The sequence below is a fragment of the Lissotriton vulgaris genome, chromosome 3_1, assembly GCF_964263255.1.
Source record: "Lissotriton vulgaris chromosome 3_1, aLisVul1.2, whole genome shotgun sequence".
Classification (NCBI taxonomy): Eukaryota; Metazoa; Chordata; class Amphibia; order Caudata; family Salamandridae; genus Lissotriton; species Lissotriton vulgaris.
Window position 1 is genome coordinate 2,106,524,776 of NC_141689.1, and position 20,924 is coordinate 2,106,545,699.

Sequence of the window (20,924 nt, forward strand, 5' to 3'; positions counted from 1 at the left end):
AAGTTGTGCTCGAACTGTCTGGCCATGTCTCCTAAGACTTTAAGGGAGCATGCTTTAAAACTCCTTATGGCCCACAGTCGGCACCATCATGGAGGCTCCGCGGAGGGTCCTGGTCCTGATCGAGAGAAGAGGTGGTTGCGGGACTGCTCCTGGAGCCCAGAGTCCTCTTCATCCCACTCTAGTTCCTCGAGACACTCTAGGACGGCACCCCGTGACTCCGCCCTGACGTTGTCCGCGTACGTGACGTCAGCGAGGTCACATAAGTCCCACCCCGGCGTGCTGAGATCAGTTTCATTCTTTTACGGGTGCAACGCGGATCCGTAATGTGTTCCCTTGACCTGTTTTCAGGCCTCTTTTAACGTCTTGTGTTGGGAACAGTGTGCAAATGCCTTCGGGTTTCAAGTCGTGTACCTCTTGTACGCGTCAGATGTCGGCGACTGACCCTCATCCTATATGTATGTGGTGTTTGGGCGAGCACCATGATTCTACGGACTGCAACGCTTGTCAGCATCTCAAGCCGAAGTCCCGGTGGGAGCGCTGGATGAAGTTGCTTTTGGCCCACTTGTCCAGAACGGTCTCGTCACAGCGCCCATTCCCTACCATGGAAGGGTCCAAAAAACGCCGATTCCAGCTGCGGCATCGTCCTTCACCGAACCCCCACGGGCGTCGTTCGCCCACTGGTATGTCCTGCAGCTTGTCACCGAGGCCTTGCCCTCGTTATGCGGAGGGCGTGGGTTCCTCTCGGGACGTGGGCCCCTGCCTGTCGCCGCCATATCTGCCTTTTCCTGGCGTTGGGGCAACTAGGTCCAAATGAAGGCTACGCTACAGCTCTGCAGAATTCTTTGGGCCCCCCTCTTCCTGAAATGTTCGCGGATCCCTCGCCATGCGCTGGGCCTTCTGTGGACTTGCCGGCGGCTCCCCCCTGGCGCCGACTCATTTGGCTTCAGGTTTTGGAGATGTGGTGTCATCGAGGTGTGGCCCTACGGGGTTCCCCTCTCCGACCCTCGACGCCCCTACCTCGCCGCAAAACCCTGCGGGGTTCCCTGTGGTGTCGCAGGAGGTTGCCGGGACTGATGGTTCATCCTTGTGTCCCCCTCGGTTCTCTGGGCAGGTGGCTGTCTTACCGGAGGCCGAGACAATGCCTTTCCGGCGCCGACAGCTTTCCTCCCCGGCAGCGCCGCGGGTGGAGGCCGGGACCTGGTGCGCCTCACCGAGTCCCCCTCAGCCCTCTACGCAGGCGGCTGCCTCATTGGAGGTAGAGTCGGCGCGTTCATTAGCCGCTTAGGCTCCAACCCCGCCCCTTTCTCCTATGAGGCACGTGGTGGTGGTCGACTCGGCGCCCCTGGTGGGCACTTACGCGCCGATCGAGGACCCACCAGTCCACATGGCGGACTCCCTGGTGACGTCCCGGCATCGGATCGTCGACTCTTCCCCGGTTGTCCCTTCTTCTCCTTGTCTGCTCTTCACCGGAGACTGGACGCTGCATCGTTGCCTATTCTGAGGCGGGTTCTATGCCGTCTCTGCCTCCACAGCCCCCAGATCCGCTGTTCAGGACCTCGCAGTTGGTTGCCCCCGCAGGCTTCTCCGCCTTCTCCGGAGAACCCTCAGGCCCCTCATTCGTCCATGGGTGTTCCATCCTACAAGTGTTTTCTTCCTCCGGCAGGGCTCTAGGACGGGCGGCTTAGTTTTCAGCCTTCGCCCACAGACGAGTTGCTCTCTCCCCCCGATGCCCTACAGAGGCTAGTGCAGCCTTTGTCAGGCCCATTTCCTTGGCCGCTGGCATTTTGCAACTGGGCAACCCGGTCACTCCTCTTCCTAAGGACCACTTGTTGGAGGTTCTCCACCAGGGCTCTGGTGGAGGGGAGCGGCTTCTTCCCTTTGAAGCTTCGCTTCACAACTCTCTTCTGGGAGCCTGGGGGCGTCCCGCTATGGGAGATCCGTTGCCTCAGCCGCTTCTCCACCGCCACCGTCCTGCTCCGCACGATCCCGTTTTTTCTTCCCACGCTTCTACCCAGGGCCCTGTCCTGAAGACTGTTTTTCCTTCCTTGCCTTCAGTGTTGCTCCCTCCGTCATGGGAGGCCCGGTGGTTGGACTCCTGGTCATGTAACATCTTTGCTTCCACTAGTGCTGCTTTGCGCGCGCTCAACACACTTTGTGTGTTAGCTAGGGCTACCTCCGGCCTATGGGATTCCGCGGAGTCCCTTCTGTCTCGAACCTCCCATGAAGGTGTCTGTGCTGATCTGCGGCATCATGTGTTGGATAGTCGTGAGTTGGCTGCATTTTTTCTGTTGGGCCATGGATGTTTTTGATTCTCTCAGCCGCACTATGGCGAGTTCTGTGGCTCTACGCCTCCATGCTTGGTTGCGGGATAGCGTCTTTCCGGAGAATGTTCAGGAGCTTCTTGTTGACCTGCCTTTTGATGGGATTCTTCTATTTAACACCCTCGCGGACTGATATTCAACGGCTCCTTGCGGGGCTCCGTCCTCCTCCGCCTCCGTAAGCTTCGGCTTGTCGGTCCTCAGGTGCCTTATGGGAGGCGTTATCCATTTTTTCTCTGTGGGCCTAGTCTTTCGGTTGGCCCGTCTGTGTGTTCTGTGTGGCTTGGAATGCCTTCAGGGTCCTTAAGTTGGCCCCTCTGTCCTGTTGGCTGCTGATACAGCCCTTTGACTTTTGTGGTGGGTGTGTTTTTTGGCTGTTAGTGAAGCTGTATAGGTCCTCAGGTTGGACCATCGGTGTATTTTTGAGCTGATTGGTAAGCCGTATGTGATGCTACCCACAGGTCTTTTATGTTCTTGGCCTCTTCTGCAGGTTCTTCCCTAAGAGGTGTTCCCAAGTTTTGTTTTGGGACGCTTCATACCCTAGGTGGGTTACTTGTAGGATATTGTATAGCTGTGTACTAAGCTGGGCGGGTGTGGATACCTTTTCGGTTCCTTGCCTTTTCTGGCGTCACTGTATACCGCTTGCTGCAGTCTTTTTTCCTTCCGTCTCAGTGCAGCTTGCGCTGTTACAGGTTTTGTCCTGCTCAGTATCCGATGGTGCTTCTATCCTTCGAATACAGGGCTTACCTGTCGTGCATTTTGTCCTTTTCCCTGCGGAGTATCTGCTTCTGTGCGTTTTGCCTTCCCTCTTCAGGCTCTGGAGTGCCTGACCAGTTTTGGCATGCCATTTACGGTGTTGTGTCGTGGTGTTTCCACCTTGTTATCCGACGCTTCGGCCTGGTCCTCTGCCTTGTGTTCCAGAGGGGCTACGATATTCCTGGTGTTTTCCTGTGTTCTGGTTGAGGGCTTTAGGCTTGTACTACATATTTTCCCTCTTTATCTTCTGGCCGGTCCCACTTCTTTTCGTGGGTCGGTTGTACCTCTGGGCCAGTCCTTTTCTGGGGCTTGTTCTGGGGTCCTCTTGCCTCTGTCTTTGCTTTGTGCTCGGCCTGTTCTGGGCGCACTACTTCATAGTATGTACCATCTGCCGGCTGCGCATGTATGGTTGCTTTGGTCCACCTCCGTGGGCCTCGGCTAGTACCCGTGTCTCCTGTCCCTTGCTCTACTGGATTAACGGTGTCTTCCTTCTCACGTACGCTTCTCGGCTGTGGGGCCCTTCCTGCCTTGTCCCCTGCCTCGGGACTGATGCTTGTTCAGCTATTCCCTTCGCTCTGCCTCTGTTTCCACCTCTTCTCTTTGGATTTTGCGGTGGTTCTTTTCTTCCTTTGGTACTCGCTTGGTGCTGTCAGTTCTTCTGGGTTCTCTGGTGGACGCCCTTTGCCCCTCGGGTAGGCTTGTGGTTTCCTGGCCTTCCCTTCTCCCTTTTCTTATTTACTTCTGCTTGGTGGGGACTGGACCGTCCTTCCTGTCCCCATGACACATCCCCTGTTGGGGCCTTCCAAGCTGGTGAGGTTCTCACGCAGACCCTCTTCCCCTCTGGGTATGGCTAGGGTATCTATTCTACATTAAGGAATCTGCAGCTAGTAGTCTCTATCAGATGTACAAGTTACTTTCCTTCGGTAACGATGTCTGGTAGAGACAATTCTAGCCGCGGATTCCTTCACGGCCTGTCCTTCCTCCCCGTTCTGCGAGGACCTTCAACTTAGCCTTCTGCACTTGCCTCCCTCCGGGTGGCTTGTCTTCTGCGAGTGCCTTCTTTCACTTCCTCCCTGGCAGGGTGCTTCATTCTGTTTGTGTTCTGCTCTTTCCTTTCTAGTGATTGGAAGGTAGGTTCATGTGTACTTCTGCATCCCTAAACCCTGGTTATTTCAGTGTTGGGCCTGCTCGTAATCTTATCTCTTTTTTCCTTGCTTCAGGTTTCGGACTCCTCTGCGGTCCTGAGTTGGGGTCTCTTGGCTGAGCCTCAGCCCCTTTGCAGGGGATACAATACTCCTTGATGATGGTGTCTTGATGTACCTTGTTCCTCATCTGTTCTGGCCTTGTGGCTCCTTCACTGTTATAGATTGTGGTTGCAGACTTTCTGTCGTCTGTCATGACATTTTTCACAGATTTTTTTGCCCACTGTTGCCATGCTCTCACAGTTTTGTTTCTGATGGCTCTGTGTTGTGGCGCGGAAAAGTTCTCCGAAGAAAACTGATGTCGGCGCGCCAGGTGGGACTTATGCAACCTCGCAGACGTCACTTATGCGGACATCAGAGCAGAGTCACGTGGTGCCAGCGCGCAGAGATGCTATGGCAAAAAAATTCCGGATCCAGTCTCACGCCTGGTGATAATTCTACGTGAAGGAATCTGCAGCTAGAATCGTCTCTACCTGATACTTTCGTTACCGAAGGTAAGTAACTTGTACTTTAAATGCTTCTTTCACGCCCACTTCCTATTTGAAGTTGGGAGGAAATGGGGTGTATTATACGGTGTGGTTGTGAAATCTCATTGTTTAATATACTTACTAACCATTTCAAGACCAGTGTGTTTCGTTTGTTAAACTTTTAGCTCACCCTCTGTTTGTTAAACTTTGAGCTCACCCTGGAAGCTGTAGCACTGAGCAGTTATAGGAACAAATGTAAAGCATGTAAACAGCAAAAATACATTTGCAGAAGAAATACTTGAAACCCTCAATAAATCCGACACCAATTTATAAAAATGGATTCGATTTTTATGTGATACTAGGACAAGGCAGATGGTGGAACCTTCTTTACAAATGCACCTAACCAAAATAGCCACAGTAGTAATTTTCCCTTTATATTCTAGATTTGGATTTGTGTGCACACCGGTAAACACCCACCATCACAGTGATAGTTCCAAACGGAACTTAACATAATTTGATTCATAAGCACAGGTGCACCACATGTAGGAATTGTGAAAACTAAGTCACAAGCTTATTACAAAGACACTGAGAGTAATGTCAAATATTTTAGAAAAAGTGCTCTTTATTGTTCTATTTGTAAGAAAGAACAGCCAACGTGTTTTGTCCCAGATGGGACTTCTTCAGGGCGAGATGTAAAAAGAAGACCATGTGGTCGGTACAGCAGCTTGTGTAGGTATCAGCAAATGATGTGTTAACTGCTGCTTTATACGCTGCCCGGATGTCTGTATATAAAATTGTAGTGAAGTTCTTCCTATTCACTTCGTAGTTGAAGGAGAAGGGTCCCTGATCAGGGTACAATGGAGACACGACTGCAGCTTGAACCTTATAAGTTCTGACACTTGTGGCCCTTGTGCAATTTCCAGGCGTGCATCATCAATAAGATGTGGCACTTTTACCTGGTCTCCAATTCTATGGCTCAGATCGGCAATCCAAGGTATGAATAAAAAACCTTCCTATGTTTGTAGCCGACTCCAATCAAAGAAAATTGTGTGATGTCCAGGGGTGTACCATCAATCAGATGTGCCACCTTGACCTGGTCTCCAAAACTGTAGCTCAGATCGGCAGTTCACGGTATGAATAAGAACCTTCCTTTATTCGCGGCCGACTCGCGGGAGGACGGCTTGGGCGGCTCGATCTGTCTCCTTCAATACACGACTTCACTCCTCCAGTACGAATAGCACCTTTTATGTGATGTTTGACACCAAAACGAAAAATATCCACCGATGGGTTCCAGAGGTGCAGAATTTGCAAGGTATAGTAAATAGGCACTTTTTACTTCACCATAAAAAAGCATTGGCAAATTCAACAAGTTGGACACTTGAGAGTTTTCAAGAAAAATTTGAGTAAGTATCAATGTGGTCCTGATGTAAGGAATACAGTATGTTGAAGATGCTTTGAAGTCGAAGGGGGAAGGGCTTTCTGAAAATACTCATCAGTCCAGAGGCTTGGCTAGCTGATCCTGGCCACAGGGAACAACGTCAATGGAAGTCCGATGGAACTTAGTAGAAATCCAGTCGCCACTGGACTACCAGTTGCCCAGTACAGCAGTTTCAACAGTTTTCTTCTTTTGGCAAGAAATTGCCGCCTGGACTCACCCGGTTTCAGCAGACTGAGTGGTAACCTTTGAGTGCGGGCTCCTGGTCCCTGATGCTGCTTGCCAGTGAGGTGCAGTGATCTGATTATCTGGGCTACAAACTCACCCCATAGGTTTCTTCAGCTGTTGTGGCCCAGTGCTGCGAACAGACACTTGGAGTATCTGGCGTCAACTTAGTTCGGCTCATGAGTTAAATTCACCATGAGCAGGACACAACAGGCACAGTCCTTCTCCTTCTCTAGCCAGCAGGTGTGGCAGGCGCAGTCCATGTCAGTGAAGCCTCTCTTTGCTGGGTCCTTGATGCAGTCGTCCTGTTCTCCAGTTAAATCTGGGTTCATGGGGGCGATGGGAGGGGTAGGAGGGCATTTTTAAATCCAGAAAATGCCCTGAGTGTAAATCATGGTCACTAGCCAATGGGCTACTATGTTCCCTCGCTCATGTTGACTACTTCCTGTGAAGTGCACAATTCTAACTATCCCATAGGTCTCTGTTCTGCCCACCCTCAACATGGCAGAACCCCGCTCTCTGCATGCAGAGCTTCCTAACCCAACCCAGAGGGGTGGCTACCAGGGGATTTGGGGGTGAGGGCTACACGCCAATGTAAAACCAGTTTGACAACTGGTTTCCACTCTGTCCCCCTTGGCAGGCTGTCTGCCTAAACAGTAGACCAGCCCATCTCCCAAGTGTTTCCCACATGCCGTTCAAAGGCGGCTTCACCTTTGAAGCTCGCTTTTGGGTAATCTCCAGCGTGACTTCTTGCCACGGAGAGATAACACCTCTTACCCATGCATGCTTCTATTGTGTCCTTTCCGAGAAGTCATTTGCACATCTTCCCAGGTGGGCAGAAAGCTGTTTCAGGGACATGTTTCTTGTGCAGCCGTGAACAAACACAGAAGGCTTTGTCACACCTAGAGTGGCATAACCAGTGCTGCAATTCCTAGAATGACTTTAACTCACAGGCCCAGGGTACCTTGGGTACCATATACTGCTGACTTTCAAGTAAGTCAGGTTATGCTAATTGGGTATAAGCCAATCCAACATACGCATTTTAAGGTCCTGACTTGTGATCTGGTTAGCAGGACACTGCACTCTGTCGAAAAACCAGCATGATCCCTACACATTGGATGTGACCATACAAAAAAGGCATTTCCTTACTGGAGTATTGTTTGTGATATTATTTAAAGGTGAGAATTCTGCAGGTAGAAGTATCCATCGTAAGAAAAAGGTGCTTACCTTCGGTAATGATTGTAGGAAGGTGGATATCTGACTATGGTTGCCCCCAACTTTTTGCCTGGTGTTTTGCTGGTTTTTCGACTTAGTTGACCTGGGGCCCTGCTATTCAGGACCCCAGGCCCACTGCTCTTTCTGTAAAATGGATTCCATGTACTCTAGGTACATATCTAATTAGATACTGAGTCACCTTATCAGCCCCTGTACAGTGTACCTTAGGTACCCAGGGCATAGGTGCACCCAGGGCCTACCAGGGGCTGCAGCATGTATTATGCCACCCCTGGCTGGCCATCCAAATCTGACACAACTGGCTGCACGACAGCTGGGGCAAGGTGGTGCAATCACCCTTTGCTTTAGATATAGTTACCTATATCTAAACCTAAAATGGACACATATATTCCTATCAGTCACTCCTATGGCAGGCCTTATCAATCCTGAAGGCAGAGTGCTTGGAATTATTACACGACATGTATGTAATTGTGAACCCCGGTTAAAGTTAACTCTCCTGCTGCTGAGAGTTCTTCCAGTGAGGGAGGCTTGGACAAAGGGTTTCCTGCCTTGGGAGGTGCTAGCACCACCCCAGACAGTATTTTGTGTATTAGGTAGGACAGGGCTGAAAGGAATGAGACATGCCCGGGGCACACAAGGTGTCCCCGTGCATACACCGGTCTAAACCAGTTCCTGGGGCACTCCAGCCCCAGTGCTGGCGCAAGACCGGACAAAGGAAAGGGGGTGTAACCATCCCCCTTCCTGGTCCCACCCAGAGGAGGGACCTAGTTGTAGTGCAGCCCCCTTTAGCCGAATAAAGGTAGGAGCTGGTCCCATTCCAAGTTAGATTATCCTGAACAACTTTACAAGAAGTAACTCTGGACTTCGACGTTCTGCTCCACAGAAGACTGAAGAAATCTCCCTTGTGGGCAAGGAGTGTCCACCCTGCACAAGCGGGCACCATCAGCGTACAGCGGCTTCCCTTTGTCGTCTTCCTGCAAGGATCCAGACTTCAGAGCCCGACGAGACCCGGATTCCCAGACCTCTCGAGACCTCTACCTACATCTGCAGCACAGCTGAGATCCGTGGGTGCGACGAGACACGTGGGATCGGCCATCTTGAAAGAAGCAGCACTTCGCTCCAGCACGACTTCAGAGGCATCCTCGTCCAAGTGCTTTGGGGACTGAGAAGCCCCGACCCAGAGCAGCTCCTGCACCGAAGATCAGCCCTCCAGCATCCACGAGATCTGCGTGCGGCCCTTCTGCCTGTTTGCTGCTCGACGCTTTGTCTGGTCACTTGCCGGCTGGCTGGCGACCTCCTAGACGACGAACTCCGACAACTTCACTGCTGGTCTGGTTGCTCCAGACTGGCCCTTGCTCCCTTCCAAAAGAGGAGCACCCCGGACCCTCCTGGTCCACTTCAGACGCCGTTTTCACTCACCGCGTGGGTTGCCTTTGCCAAGGCCTGTTGACTCCGAATCCGACACCGCCGACAGCGAGAGCCTGCGTGGGACAGCTCGTGCCTCCATCCTGGTCGTCGAAGACGCCACCTGGTCCACGTGGCTGCAGAGACAAGCGTCCACCTTCACCTGATCGCGACGACGACATCTGGCCCCACTCCTGGTTCCACTCCAGTCACTGGCTAGTGACTTTAAACATTGTCCCCTCTGCTTTCAGGTTCTTCTCTTCACTGATCCACCCTTGGATCACACCGGACATCTTCTTCCTGATCGCCTGCAGCATCTTTTCTTCCAGGCTCCATAGACTTCAACGCCGGAACCCGACACGACTTGGCACCTATGCACCCGCATTGAGGTAACACGAGCATTTCGGTGCTCATGGGTAGCTTGATTCTCCTAGTATCCAGTTCCACAGTCGTTTTAGTCCTACATAGTCAGGCTTGTCCGTATTCACCGTTTTCTTGAACTGTACTGTCCATAGGCACTGTTGCGCATCTCGCGTGTGAGTTCACACTCTGCACTCGCGCTCCGTGGGCCTCCTATTACTTACTTCAAGTTAGTATAGCGTGGTCCCAGCGATCCTACAGCCTCTGGACAGCTCCATTCCTATTATTGACTTTCACATTTCACTTACTTAGTATATGGTTTGTCGTGCCCCTAGGGTACCATTGTAAATTGTGCAACTTAAACGTATTTTTCCTAAGAGTTTGTCGTGTGCTTAGCCCTCTGACCTCATAAAGAGTTCAGAGGTGTATGTTAGTTAATAAATACTTGTTTATTTTCATAACAACCTGTGTGGTGTCCTTTCACTTGGTATTCAGGGGGTTATATGTGGTAAAACAGCTGGCTTCACATGCCAATAGAGTTTAGCCTAAGACTGATTTGTCCATGCTACCATTAGGATAGCTGGTCTATAAGGTTGACTTACAACCAATCACCATAAGGGTTGTTTAGACTGATACAAAGTGATCACTAGAACTAGTGAACATCATATATCAGGCCAACTTCTCACAATGATCTTTCTGGTGAATTCTCTTTGTACTGGCAGAATCCTCACCGATCCCACCCTGCTTTACTTTCAGAAAGAAATTCATAAACCTTACAAAAAGATGCCAACTTAGTTTGATGCAGTGCACCTGTTATGGTTCAAAACATTATTCTTGTCCCAGAATCTAGATACACATTTAGAAAAATTGATAACTGACAGGGATGGATAAGTGACATCACCACAACCCTATTTCCTCCATCGTCAGATCCTGCATCTCCTACTAGCACTAGAGAACTAAGTCCACGGTTTCTGGATCCAGTCTGGCACTTTAAATATTCAATGGTGCTGAATCTGCAGGCAAAGTATCCAACGAAAGATCTTTACTGAAGGTAAGTAACTTTTCTGTGAATTCAGTGCAAATGATTATTCTACATCCCTACACGTCTTCATAATCTCTTTGTATTAGCTAGTGAAAATCTTTTTTTTTTTCTTGCTGTATTTCAGTTTCACAGTTTTCGTTGCCAATTCTATGTTAGAACAACTACTGGACTTTGTTTTTGATTAACTGTTTTTTGTTTTCCATTTATTTGAATCAGCCATAACATTATTATTTGTGTTTGTTTTTAGGAGCTGGAGTTGTGTCGGAGGCTCTACAAGTTACATTTTCAGTTACTGCTTCTGTTTCAGGCTTACTGTAAACTTATCAATCAAGTTGACACTATCAAAAAGGAGGCAGAGGTAATTGAAAATTTAAACGTTGGTTGTCTTTTGAGTTATTACACAAGGAAAAGTCTTTTTTCCTAACAGAATATTATATTAAGTTTAAGAACAAAAATAAGACCAGTGCCTGAATCCAAAAAATAATTGAAATGAGCAACACAATTTGAACAAGCATTGGAAATGCAATAGGTCTCAGATTTGTTTGAGTTAGAGGTAATGGCATTGTAAATGGCAATGTGTTTTATCCATGTGTTCAACCTGCACACTCATACACTGCAGTCACTGTCACTCTACAGTCACTCTGCACTCAGTCACTCTGAATCTGCACTCTGAATCTGCACTCTGAATCTGCACCCTGCACTCTGAACTCTGCACTCACAATCTGCACTCACAAATGCACTCTGCACACACAATCTGCACTCTGTACTCACAAATGCACTCTTCACTCACACTCTGAATCTGCACTCTTCACTCACACTCTGAATCTGCACTCTTCACTCACACTCTGAATCTGCACTCTTCACTCACACTCTGAATCTGCACTCTTCACTCACACTCTGAAACTGCACTCTTCACTCACACTCTGAATCTGCACTCTTCACTCACACTCCAAATCTGCATTCTGAGTCTGCATTCTGAGTCTGCATTCTGAGTCTGCATTCTGAGTCTGCATTCTGAGTCTGCATTCTGAGTCTGCATTCTGAGTCTGCATTCTGAGTCTGCATTCTGAGTCTGCATTCTGAGTCTGCATTCTGAGTCTGCATTCTGAGTCTGCATTCTGAGTCTGCATTCTGAGTCTGCATTCTGAGTCTGCATTCTGAGTCTGCATTCTGAGTCTGCATTCTGAGTCTGCACCCTGAGTCTGCACCCTGAGTCTGCACCCTGAGTCTGCACCCTGAGTCTGCACCCTGAGTCTGCACCCTGAGTCTGCACCCTGAGTCTGCACCCTGAGTCTGCACCCTGAGTCTGCACCCTGAGTCTGCACCCTGAGTCTGCACCCTGAGTCTGCACCCGGAGTCTGCACCCGGAGTCTGCACCCGGAGTCTGCACCCGGAGTCTGCACCCGGAGTCTGCACCCGGAGTCTGCACCCGGAGTCTGCACCCGGAGTCTGCACCCGGAGTCTGCACTCGGAGTCTGCACTCGGAGTCTGCACTCGGAGTCTGCACTCGGAGTCTGCACTCGGAGTCTGCACTCGGAGTCTGCACTCGGAGTCTGCACTCGGAGTCTGCACTCGGAGTCTGCACTCGGAGTCTGCACTCGGAGTCTGCACTCGGAGTCTGCACTCGGAGTCTGCACTCGGAGTCTGCACTCGGAGTCTGCACTCGGAGTCTGCACTCGGAGTCTGCACTCGGAGTCTGCACTCGGAGTCTGCACTCGGAGTCTGCACTCGGAGTCTGCACTCGGAGTCTGCACTCGGAGTCTGCACTCGGAGTCTGCACTCGGAGTCTGCACTCGGAGTCTGCACTCGGAGTCTGCACTCGGAGTCTGCACTCGGAGTCTGCACTCGGAGTCTGCACTCGGAGTCTGCACTCGGAGTCTGCACTCGGAGTCTGCACTCGGAGTCTGCACTCGGAGTCTGCACTCGGAGTCTGCACTCGGAGTCTGCACTCGGAGTCTGCACTCGGAGTCTGCACTCTGCACTCGGAGTCTGCACTCTGCACTCGGAGTCTGCACTCTGCACTCGGAGTCTGCACTCTGCACTCGGAGTCTGCACTCGGAGTCTGCACTCTGCACTCGGAGTCTGCACTCGGAGTCTGCACTCGGAGTCTGCACTCGGAGTCTGCACTCGGAGTCTGCACTCGGAGTCTGCACTCGGAGTCTGCACTCGGAGTCTGCACTCGGAGTCTGCACTCTGCACTCGGAGTCTGCACTCGGAGTCTGCACTCTGCACTCGGAGTCTGCACTCGGAGTCTGCACTCTGCACTCTGCACTCACAAACTGCACTCTCACTCTGCACTCACAAACTGCACTCTCACTCTGCACTCACAAACTGCACTCTCACTCTGCACTCACTATCTGCACTCTCACTCTGCACTCACTATCTGCACTCTCACTCTGCACTCACTATCTGCACTCTCACTCTGCACTCACTATCTGCACTCTCACTCTGCACTCACTATCTGCACTCTCACTCTGCACTCACTATCTGCACTCTCACTCTGCACTCACTATCTGCACTCTCACTCTGCACTCTCAATCTGTCCGGCTTCGAATTCCAGCGGTGGGGGCTGAAAGGACTGGCAGGCGGGGAGAGGCGATGTCAGAGGCTTCTGTGAGCTCCCAGCCTGTCGTTTCCAGTGGTGGGGGCTGCAGTGAGGGGCAGGCGGGGAGAGGCGATGCATCTGTCTTCAATTAGTGAGCCATGACAGCTGGTAATTGAAGACAGATAGCCTTCTGCTGCGTGTGTCCGAACAGAATATGCAGGAAGTGGAGAAACTCTACAGACTATGGTCTATTGCGTGCTGCCTTGTAAAAAAAAACAGCCATGCAGCTGCCATAAATAACGAACAAAATTCACGCGCTTCTCTGGAATTCGTAGGTTAGATTTTCGAAGTCTATTCTAAAGGACTCTTAGGCCACACCCACTTCATGGGATGTAGGCCGAGCCCTAAAAATAATATAACTCCCAAGTTGGACAGAAATTAAAACTGACCAAATTTGGAAGAAGGGATAAACACACTCCTAAAGATGAAATTTAGTTGTTATATGTATATGACTTGTTGATACTTTCCATTAAGTGCCCCTCTACTTATGATTCATAAAAATTAGTTTAAACTTAAAACAAATGCACTACTTCCTCTATGACATTTCCAGGATTCGGTCATGTATAGTAGGTGCAATTGTGCTTCTTTAGTTATAACATAAGCACATGAACCCATTAATTGTTTTTCAGTTGGTAGGTTTACATCACTAGAAATACTTGCAGCATTGCCAATATATTGAGCTTAATATCTGGCTGACCAAGCGCCAAATAGAATCTATTGAAAACACCTGGCCAGAAGGCTGATACTCTGCATCATATCCAATTGAAATTACTTAATGGTCCTCCAATCGAGTAATACAATCAGAGTTGATCTGTCTAATAAATTGAGCTGATACACTCTTTATTGAGGTCCAATATGATTTAATGCTTAAACCTTGCAGATTTAGTAATAAACTAAGCTCTTGTTTGATTTTTCATATCTGGAAACAAGTGGGCAGCTTTAGCAAATCATACATTCAAAGAGTTTGTTTGCCCATGAATATCCAATCTTATTAACTAAAGAAGAATCCTCACTTTTTGTGTTATTCGGCATAAAATTTAGGGTTACAGACAAAGGATGACTATTTTTCATGAGAAATCTTTTTGGAATAATCAGCATACTTATAATTCCTATTTAATATCAAGTCCTTAAAATGAGATTACCATCAGTAATGGGTTATTTGTCAACATTTTTTTATTTAGTTTCTGAAGGAGACTATTAGTTATGGATACCTTACCTTAGCATTACTCCCAGGCTTCAGACTGGATCCAGAGAATTTTTCTTCAGCAGTACCCCTGCGTTTCGGTAGGTGGCTTTGGTCGACTCCACGTTCGTCGTTGGCGTTCTGATCGATGGAATGAAATTGCGGTATCTACTTAGACACTGCCCCTGCGCGCTGACGTAAGTGGCTTTTTCTGCGCCAGCCAGCACAGACCTCTAGTCACTTTTTGACCATTTTTTTTTATTTTTTGCTGACGTCTTTTTGAGTCGTTTAACTTCTGGTGCACCAGGATGTCACATCGGTGGACCGGCTTCAAGCCTTGTGGCTCCTGCCACAAGCTGCTTTCGAAGACTGATCCCCATCTCGTGTGCCTCTGGTGTTTGGAGAGTGACTGAGACTTGAAGTCGTGCTCAGAGTGCAGGGCCATGGCTCCGAAGTCTTTGCGGGAGCGTTCCTGCTAATTTCCGGAGACCTGCCAGTCAGCTCTGCGCTGTTCGAGGTCCCGGACGAAAGGGAGGTCGCAGAACTGGTCGCGAAGCCATCACCACCACTCCTCGTCGAAGTCTTCGGGTAAGTGGAAGCACAAAAAAAAGGCGGAGAAGCACCGTCGTTGTTAGCATTCTCCCGTCCATTGGCCGAAGCGGGATGCAGAAGGTAGTCATCTGGCTCTGCCCGCAGAGTCTGTTGGGTCGACGCCGAGCCTCCCCCCCCCCCCCCCCCCCCCCCCTTTCTCGGGAGCCGGAGCAACCCCTGCCCAACTTCGTAGTTTTTACGAAGTCCTGCACTCCATCTTTGGGCAGCCCGACTTTGCCTGCGCACCTTAGGGCCCTGCAGACTTGGCTGTGGGCGCTAGGCCTTTGATGCCGGCGACTTCGGGCCCAGCGCCGCAGGGATCCAGGCCTGGATCTGGATTGGCGCCGGTCGACCTTAACACTATCACTGCTGCAGCAATTCCCCCTCTGTGCTGAAAGTGCTTGAAATCCATTGTTCATGACGAGCTCAGCTCGTCATAAGCACATGGCCAGTGTACTGCATGACGAGCTGAGCTCGTCATGAGCATCGAAGGGGTTAAGACACCTCCTCTGGCACCAAATTCATTGGCGAAACCTCCGCCCCCTACAACGCTGGTTGTGTCTCCAACCGACGTCGACCCCGTCCTCCCCCTTGATGTGGACACTGAGCCAGACCGGCGTTGACCGATGTCGACTGGTACTTTTGTACCCCTGTTCTCCCCTTGTGTTCCCTATCGCCTTGAGTAACTACCAGAGGATGGGGAGGAGGACTGGGAGGGGTCTGTGGACCCTGCGGCAGCCCAGTTAGAAGAACTGGACTGAAGAGAGGAGTTGTGACCAGTCCACCGGCGCCCCCTCTGCAGCAGCCTCCAAGCCCTCCTAGTCCGACGTTTCAAGGCCACCAGTTGCCAGTGGGCGGTAGTATCCGCCATCACCTCCCAAACCATCACATCGGACAGGTGGGTTGTGAGGACAGTCAGAAGTGGCTACTCCCTCCGCTTCAAGACTACCCCTCCATCCATGCCACCACAATCCCATTGCATGTCAGAGGATAACTTGCCCCTTCTCCGTCAGGAGGTTACGGCTCTCTTGGCCAAGGGTGCCATTGAATGCGTTCCTATGCCAGATGTAGGTTTTGGTTGTTATTCCCAGTACTTCTTGGTTCCCAGTACTTCTTGGTACCCAAGAAGGAAAAAGGCATGCGTCCTATCTTGGATCTCAGGAACGTCAACCGCTTCCTCTGAAATGAGAAGTTCAAAATGTTGACACTGGCTCAGGTCTTGTTTGCCCTCCACCCTGTGGACTGGATGGTAGCGTTGGACTTCCAGGACACTTATTTTCACATCCCTGTCCTGCCAGACCATCGGCGTTACCTACGGTTTACGGTAGGCCACAAGCACTTTCAGTTTACTGTGCTCTCATTTGGCCTTACCAGCGCCCCTTGTGTGTTCACGAAGTGATAGCAGCCTTTCTTCTGCTTCCTGATCAGTCTTTCTTTTCAAGTCCCCTATTGTAAATGGCTTCCTTAAGGGCATTACTCATTTGTTTCCTCCTATTCCTTTCGTAATGCCCTAGTGGGACTTGAACCTGGTTCTGACCTACCTTATATACGCTCCTTTCGAGCCACTGCATATCTGTCCTCTCAGACTTTTGACTCGTAAAACTGCCGTTTTGGTTGCCATCACCTCTGCTCGCAGGGTGAGTGAGCTTCAGGATCTTTCTTCCAAACCTCCTTTCCTAGCTGTTTGTCCGGACAAAGTTGTCCTTCGCACTAGGCCTTCTTTCCTTCCCAAAGTGGTTACCTCTTTCTACATAGGACAGACCATCACTTTGCTCCACCTTCTTTTCGCCTCCACATCCTTCTAAAGAGGAGTGGCTCCACCGTCTGGATCCAAAATGTGCACTTTCTTTCTATCTGGATCACACAAAACAATTCCGGGTGGATGATCAGCTCTTTGTTGGCTATGTGGGCGCCAAGAAAGGTCGGGCCGTGCAAAAACGAACTGTCTCTCAATGGGTCGTTCTTTGCATAAAAATCTTCTATTCCTAAACGAAAAAGGAACCTCCAGTGAGGTTGCGAGCCCATTCCACCAGGGCGACGGCAGCTACTACTACTGTGGGACGTGGGTCCCCCTTCATTACACCTGCCAGGCAGCTATGTGGGCTTAATTGCACCCGCTTACCAAACACTACTGCCTGGACAGCCAAGTCGGCGGGAGACGGGTTCTTTGGCCGTTCAGTTCTCCAGGACTTTCTGGTGTGAACTTGGAATGCAGAGCCACCTCCATGGTGGCTGTTGCTGGGGTATTTTTCTAAGGTGAGGATTCCATAACTAATTGTCTCTTTCAGATGAACAAGTTACTTACCTTCGGTAACGATATATCTGTAAGAGACAGATTACTTATCGGTTGCTCACCGCCCCACCCATCCTCCCCGTTCAGTGAACTGACTTCTAGGGTAAGGGACTTCCATTCAGGGCCCTAGTTTTGTGGTCAGTGTCTTGCAGGACTCTGCGCTTCTGTCATAGAATGATGTGTAAAGAACTGATGTCAGCGTGCAGGGGCGGTGTCTCAGTAGATACTGCAACGTCATTCTGGCGACCACGACGCCAACGACGAATGCGGAGTCGACCGACGCCATCTACCGACGCGCAGGGGTACTGCTTAAGAAAAATTCTCCGGATCCAGTCTGACGCCTGGGGCTAATTCCAAGGTGAGGAATCCATAACTAATGCATGGCTCTTACAGATATATCATTACCGAAGTTAAGTAACTTGTTCTTTTATTAAGTGGATTTATGGAGATTGGGTTAGCACAATGTAGGAGAATTGTTACCCTACAAGCTTGAATAGCCTACTGCCAATACATAGGGTATACCTACTCATCTGAGGTGGATTTTTCCTTCCCCACCACGGACATCTCCAGTTTGGAGGTGAGTAGGGGTCTCTGAGAACAGCATAACCGAACTACTTACATAGACTGTTAAATAAGAACCGAACCACCATTGGGCTCCATGTTGTGTAGTTCTCACTAATCCGTAGGACCTGCATGGTTGTTTGACAACATAAATTTTGGGCAAGGTGCCTAGTTTGATTCCGGGTGCCTAGTTTGATTCCATCCACACCGCAGCAGGATATGTTGGCCTAGAGACCAATTAGCTCACAGTGCCACCATAAGCCTCCTATCCTTACCAGGGAGCGAATAGTTTCTAGCCACCGCTGACCATGACAACCCTGACCCCCTCAGGGATCGTGGAAACAGATTAGAATCTTTCGCTCTGTCACTTATGCTTACTTGTTCCCAGAGAAATGTACAGAATGCACAGTGGGACGTTTTCCTTATATTTATTGAACCGTTATTCTTGTATAGAATACATGTGCTGTGATAATTAGTAGACAGAAGCAGGAAAAAGTGATTACAAGCACTACATGTGTAAATATAAGATACAATTCTACCATGGTGCTAAAACAGTGTATTTATGCAGGCATATAAACAGGGCAGTAATCTGGCGTACTCCTACTATGCAAAACCCTACTTTAAGTGTACCTAGAGTGAGTGTAGGTGTGAAGCCACAAATACCCCCAAGGGATGATCCAACTCCATTACCTGGCGGGAGGGAATGTAGGAGCCTGTCTTGATCATAAACTGGACATCCCCTCACTGAGATGTCAGACCCTTGCATGGTGAAGTCTCAGCATGTGGGTATTTATTTATTTATTTATTGAGTTTATAAAGCACGACAGCTACCCGTAAGGGTTTCCCGGCGCTAATTGACCAAAAGCAACCTGACACCAAACAAGGAACCTACGGATTAAAGAGCCAGGTCTTCACTGCCCTTCGAAAGCAAGCATGGCTGTCCTCCATACGAATAGCCAGAGGGAGGGAGTTCCAAAGTTTGGGTCCTAGAGTAGAAAAGGCACTACCACCCATTCTGGACAGCCTAAACTTGGGTACTCAAAATAGGTGTTGAGAAGAAGAGCGGAGAGAACGAGAAGGAATATAGGGCTTAACAAGAGACTGAAGGTATAGGGGAGCTACACCCCCCTTAATCTTGTGCATGTAGCTGAGGGCTTTGATCTTTACATGGCTTTCGACGCGGAGCCAATGGAGTTCCCTCAGACACTCCGTAATATGGTCCGTTTTTCGACAGCCGCAAAGGAGCCGAGCAGCGGCATTCTGAACTAATTGGAGGAGGCGAGTGACCGCCTTGGTGGACCCTCAAAAGTCGTAGTGGAAGCGAAGTGCAGTTTCTCCAAGATGGCCGGTCCCACGTGTCTCGTCACACCCACAGATCTCAGCTGTGCTGCAGATGTGAGCAACGGTCGGAGAGGTCTGGGAATCCGGGTCTCGTCTGGCTCTGAAGTCTGGATCCTCGAGGGAAGACGACAAAGTGAAGCCGCTGGACGCTGATGCAGGGTGGACACTCCTTGCCCACAAGGGAGATTTCTTCAGTCTTCTTGGCAGAAAATCGAAGTCCAAAGTTTCTTCTTGTAGAGTTTCAGTTCAGGATTAATCTAACTTGGAATGGGACCAGCTCCTACCTTTATCCTGCTGAAGGGGGCTGTACTATCACTAGGTCCCTCCTATGGGTGGGACCAGGAAGGGGGGTGGTTTCACCCCCTGTTGGACAGGCCTCGTGGAAGGCCCGCTCCCTCCCCGCATGGCGGGGCCCGGACCCCTGCTCTCCCTATATCCAAGACAAGAACCATCCCGGCAACCCACCGGGGCAACCCACGGCCCGTCCACAACGGAACTCCAGCTCCTGAACACCCCAGTATCGGCTGGCCCGGGCCCCCGTCAGTACCACTGCCCTGGCCCAGCCGCCATCTTTGGACACTACACGACAAGGCCGCGTGGCCTCGGCTCGACCCCTACCCTGGGCCTGGCCAGGCCCCGACATCGAGGCACCACCATCCACCCAGGAGGTGAAGTGACCACTTGGCAGGTCAATGGGAGAAGGAGTGTCAATGGCTCCCCTCCGCCAGGTGTCGATCGCCCCCGGCCCCCCCGGGCGCTGGCTCCACCCCCCTGCTGGGTGTCTGGACTCCCTCATCCCGGATCTCCCGACCTCCAAGTGCGAGGGTCCGGACATCAAAGGAGGCCAGACCTATAACTGGGGCAGCTCCAGAGCAGGAAGGCAGTTGTATCCTGGAGTCGAGAGACACCGAGACAAACTCATCCTTGGAGGCCTGCTGGCGCTGCCGCGGCCCTTTCTTGTGAACCATCTTTTAAGCCTGCTGGCGCTGCCGCGGCCCTTTCTTGTCAACCATCTTCGACGCCTGCTGGCGCTGCCGCGGCCCTCTTCATCGTGAACCATCGTCGAAGCCTGCTGGCGCTGCCGCGGCCCTCCTTGTCGTGAACCATCTTCGTAGCCTGCTGGCGCTGCCGCTGCCCTCCTCGTCGTGAACAATCTTCCTAGCCTGCTGGCGCTGCCGCGGCCCTCATCACCTCGAACCATCTTCGTAGCCTGCTGGCGCTGCCGCGGCCCTCATCACCTCGAACCATCTTCCTAGCCTGCTGGCGCTGCCGCGGCCCATCTTTGTGGACCCTCAAGCTCGAGGATTGTGAGCTCCACCTCTTGCTGTTCCCGTACCAGCCCGGTACTAAGACTGTCCCGCTACCCCATTTCCCTACAGAGACTAGAATTGGTAGGATCCTCGTGTCCTGGTCCCGCTGTATCGTTTATCACCTTGCCTCAAGATTCTTATATAAAGTGTGCAGAACTCATCCTTGTGTGGTGTCCATCTGTGGGGGGGAAGTTACTTGTCTGTACGATCACCGGAGACGGCCCTCACCGGAGGCCTCTCCCCCTGTACTCTGCCGACCCTCCGGGTCTCCGTCTAACACCCCCTATCCTTTGTCTGGTGTCGCGCTGGGGCTGGAGTGCCCCGGCAACTGGTTTGAACCGGTGTATGCACAGGGCACCTTGTGTGCCCCAGGCATGTCACATTCCTTTCAGCCCGGTCCTACCTAATACACAAAATCCTGTCTGGGGTGGTGCTAGCACCTCCCAAGGCAGGAAACCCTTTGTCCAAGCCTCCCTTGCTGGAAGGACTCCCAGCAGCAGGAGGTCAGACTTGTGTCTGCGGTGGCTCGAGTTAACTTTAACCGGGGTTCACAGTTGGGTACATGTCGTGTCCCTCTAAAAGGGTGGAATGCTACCCC

The 20,924-nt window shown here is 50.9% G+C and overlaps 1 protein-coding gene across 11 annotated transcripts in view; it reads left to right on the forward strand.

The window, feature by feature from the left end:
* Positions 1-20,924, forward strand: part of FRYL (FRY like transcription coactivator) — a 2,483,143-nt gene that overhangs the window by 2,379,548 nt on the left and 82,671 nt on the right. For all 11 annotated transcript variants that reach the window (XM_086962669.1, XM_086962670.1, XM_086962671.1 and 8 more), the window contains one exon: positions 10,690-10,800. In XM_086962669.1, coding sequence (XP_086818795.1) covers positions 10,690-10,800 — 111 coding nt within the window. The remainder of the gene's footprint in view (positions 1-10,689; positions 10,801-20,924) is intronic.